The sequence below is a fragment of the Anguilla rostrata genome, chromosome 10 (assembly GCF_018555375.3).
Source record: "Anguilla rostrata isolate EN2019 chromosome 10, ASM1855537v3, whole genome shotgun sequence".
Classification (NCBI taxonomy): domain Eukaryota; kingdom Metazoa; phylum Chordata; class Actinopteri; order Anguilliformes; family Anguillidae; genus Anguilla; species Anguilla rostrata.
In genome coordinates this window covers 14,695,887-14,699,937 of record NC_057942.1, presented here as the reverse complement: position 1 = coordinate 14,699,937, position 4,051 = coordinate 14,695,887, and the positions used below count along the sequence as shown (strand labels likewise).

The window sequence follows — 4,051 nt, the reverse complement described above, 5'->3', positions numbered from 1 at the left end:
GGGCGTGTAGTCTCCAAGTAGTGCACTATGCAATTCTTCTAGGTCCAGCTCACCAATGGATTTGTTACTGCATCAACACTTCCCAATCCTTAAAACCAACTATAAAAATGAGTTTACTGAATGTGGGTGGAAAATTTCAGCTTCTCCCCTGGTGTAGGCCAGGTTCTTTTAAATAATACAGATATCATATTTCCATATATTTGAACCTAGCATGTATTTCACCACTGTATATCCCATCCTTAAACCATATTAAGAAGCTGGTATTTTGATTTCTTATCCAAACAATGCTTAAAATAAAATAATGGATCAAAAACAGATTGGTTTTCTTTTTTTTAATTAAGATTATAAATTTAAACAAATATTTTTAAAACAGTTTTACCCGGTGATATACAATTTCATATGCACAAAAATACAAGAATATCAACAAAATATGCAGAGAACGTCTGAAAACGTTTTTATTTCATTACACATAGTGCTTATATTGTGAGGATGCATGGCTAAAGTCACAAACTTGCCTTTTTAGAACAAAAGGTCTAAATAGAAAAACTTCTAACTCGCAAATCCAAGCAATGCTGGCACCGTGAGTTACTGTGAAGGAAGGCTTGATCAGTAACTTGTAGAAAAGTCAAGGGGAGAAACACACATGGGAAACGCTCAGCAGACCAAAATGTCATTAAAATACATGGTCGGATTAAATGATGTACTGTCTGTGCATTCTGGGAGCTGTAGTGATAATTCATTGCTCCAATCCAAAGTGTGATGGGAAGATTGACACAAATGGACTACAAGTCCCACAGAACTGACACCACACACAGCAACCCGGTCAGGTACACAAGTGAAACAGTTATCAAAGAATAAAAACATGTTCCTATACATTAAACCGCAGCTGAGGGTTAGAAAAGTTTGCATCTTTTTTTCTGCCTTCACCAGTTTGCTAATGCTTTAGCCTGGTTGCGGACGTGCCAAGACTCCTTACAATGTTTTCTGTCTGAAGCCAGGAGTGTACTGTAGATGCTGAAGTTATCACACATAAAACAAAATTATAACGACGATCAAGTATTTAAAAACGTCATTATTTAACATGTGATATCTTATACATTCGTCGCATAGTATATCAAAACCAAAACGTACAACAAAAATGTCTTAGTGGGATCTTACCAAGCTGAATGGCATAGTTTTCCAGTTAAGATAATTTCTTAAATATATACGGAATTATGTAGTGTACTTTGTAGGCTATTAAACTGTTCTGTTGACTGGATTTAAAAATGAAGAGCGAAACATTCAATCACTTTAAATGTTTGTAGCAACAGTAGCTAGCAGTATGCATTGGTTAAGGCAACGAAATTAACTTCGTTAAGGGATTTACAACAACCATTCAAAATGTTTCAAATGTTTAGGTCAGTCTAAAGAAAAGCCTGCACATCACATGTGTAACCATCTCCCCTCCCGATCTAAACAAAAATGAAATAAAACTGCTTGATAATTAAATAGCCTATGTGCTGTTCTTGCAAAAATAAAGTCAATTTGTTTTAAACTCTGTACAATTTATTTAACTAATTCTCTCTAATTTACCACGGAGTCAAAAAGCCACAATTGCTCGAGTCCACGCTCCAAGGCTCGCTAAGGCTTGTGTGCTACAGAATTGTCCGTTTAGGGTTTGCTCAAAGTCCGCCTGTCTGCTCACTAGCCCCGTAAACCCCGATCCAAAAATGGAGATAAGATTGGAAATGTTCGAAGAGTCCAACTGGTCGGAGTTCAGACAGGAAAAGTCGTCGAACCTTGCTCGTTTACATGGCGTAAAATCCGGCACCTCCTCGGGCTCGGTCACGTAATACCCAAAGTCAACCTTGCGCTTCTTTGCTGGGGTTTGTGCGCCCTGACAACACTGCTGGAGCGGCGCGCAGCAGTCCTGGTGGAGGTACCCGTTCTCAACAGTAGTCACTACATGCGTGTCCAAATCCAGCACCGTCGTTTTGTTGCAGTGGATTCCGTTAGCCTGGGAAAAGTCGCAGTTCGAGACTGGGTATGGTTCGGCACAACAGCTCCGGTAGAACGAGGTATCGGGCTCCTTGCAGACCTCTTCGGCGTGGAGCGATAAAGGCGCAGAGCAGGCAGTGGCCGTCTGGATATGCGCGGACTGTACTGTGTGGCTTACTGGCAGTAGCGCGCCACACAGGCTCGCCGGCTCGCTTCCACCACCGTTGCCGCAGCAGTCCTCGCTCTGTTCCATACAGTCCTCGCCCAAGTCGAGGGGGTTCAGCTCCTGAATTTCGTTACAAACAGTCATCACTTCCTCGTACTGTTGCATCCTGTAAACCTCCGCGTACTTTTCACTCATGTAGAGCTGCCTGGCGTTCCTCAGGACGTAGGAGACCAGGAGGTTTTTGTGCAGCTTGATTCCTCCTCTCTGCGTCCTGGAGTTGTGGATTTTCCGTAAAGAAATCGAGATCAGACTTTGTGCGTCCACTGCACACTCCATTGTGTTGATCATCAGCGAAGTGAATTTGACTTCCCTCTTCACTGGTCAGAAAAATAGACTCTTTTTCAGAGGAAATTACGGTATTTCGTTTGGGGCGAAGGCTTGAGTCAGATCTATGGAGAAACATTGAGCACAGCTCCCCTCTCCCTTATGTATGTGAGCAAGCTTTCAACGGCTTGTTCGGCTTAGCAAGAGTAGATATATTTCGAAGAGGTTTCGGCCCACAACAGGTCCTACCAATAAGAGCCCGAGTTTGTCGAAGACTGACTCTCACGTCCCGCCTACAGCCGCAGCTCTTAGCCAATAAAGTAGAGGCGGTTCCTCTGTGCTATTCAAATACCAAACTGACTTTACCAGAGTGGAATGTTCTCATGAGACGAATTGAAACGGAGTGCGCCCGGGCAATGCACAATGAATGCTGTAGCCTACCATACAACGCAGAGTTCTTTTAGAAGTTTTAAAGCACGTTGCTCGGCGGGAATCCGCCAGAAATTATATCCAACTATTACATATTTATACGTTATAACGGTTTATGAAGGTTTCTCTGAATGTTAGTGATTTACTTCTTCAACAAAAAACATGATACGACGCTGTATAGCCTACATCCCCCCCAACAGTTTATTGTAAGCGTGTGAATTAAAACAATGAGCCGGTTCAAAATGCACAGAATCGAAAATAAATAGATAATTTAGCGTGGTAATACATTAGTTGTGTTCAATGTATATACTTTTAAAATATATTTAATGATATTCTAAGGCATGGTAAGGCGTTAAGTAGCTACACAGTAAAATGTTAAGTGTTAAATAAACTCTTACAGAGTACATTAACACTGGACATTTTACTGTGTATTAAGGCCACCTGTCATAGCACATTACTGGGAACGATACCCAGAGCTATCTTAAAAATACTACCTCAATACTCGTACATATATATTATCCTCAATTTTTAATTCTTAATATTACCCTAAAGATAATGTTTAAAATATATTTTCCCAAAAGCTCAAATTTCTCCTAATTTAAGTGACATAACCAATCGTCAGAGTGCACGGACTCCACCGGACGAATAGATGCAATTATCGATTGCACATCGAAGGCAGAGTGATAAAATATCGGTTTTGTGCATTTTCCGTGTTTTAACCATGCCAATAGAAATACTTGAGCTTTAAGAAAAACATTTCCACAATTAACTAGCAAAAACCAAGTTGAATTTATAGATACATCATGTGGAGTCTGATTTAGTATGACCATATCTGAAGGTTTTAAGGTATGATCAATTAAGGTGCAAGAACTTTCCCTGTTTGACCGAGGAGTCAGTTGTGGTTCAGCTTGCAGTCCTAGTTTATTTGGCATCGCAAATTGAACACAGTATACCGTTAGTTTTTCAGCTAAACAAATTATATGAGACCAAATGCAAATTGTTAGAGAATGAACAGAGAGCACTTCATGGATCAGGGGTTGTGGTAATGTCAATTTAGCAAAATTAGAAACTAGTTGTCAACAAATGTGAAAAAAATGACTGAGTGATATATATAAAAAAAATCAGAGACACTAATTTAATGAGAAGACGGTAAAA

General features: G+C 40.2%; 1 protein-coding gene across 1 annotated transcript; it reads right to left on the bottom strand.

Annotated features, from left to right (window-relative positions):
- Window positions 1–431: 431 nt before the first annotated feature.
- LOC135265098 (immediate early response gene 5-like protein) lies at window positions 432–2,666 on the bottom strand. The gene has a single exon (XM_064354353.1). The coding sequence runs from the start codon at window positions 2,489–2,491 to the stop codon at window positions 1,580–1,582; it is 912 nt and encodes a 303-aa protein (XP_064210423.1). The 5' UTR covers window positions 2,492–2,666; the 3' UTR covers window positions 432–1,579.
- Between the last annotated feature and the right edge of the window lie 1,385 nt (window positions 2,667–4,051).

Excerpts from the sequence above, each read along its gene's own strand:
- LOC135265098 (XM_064354353.1), bottom strand. The coding sequence starts at position 2,491 with ATGATCAACACAATGGAGTGTGCAGTGGACGCACAAAGTCTGATCTCG.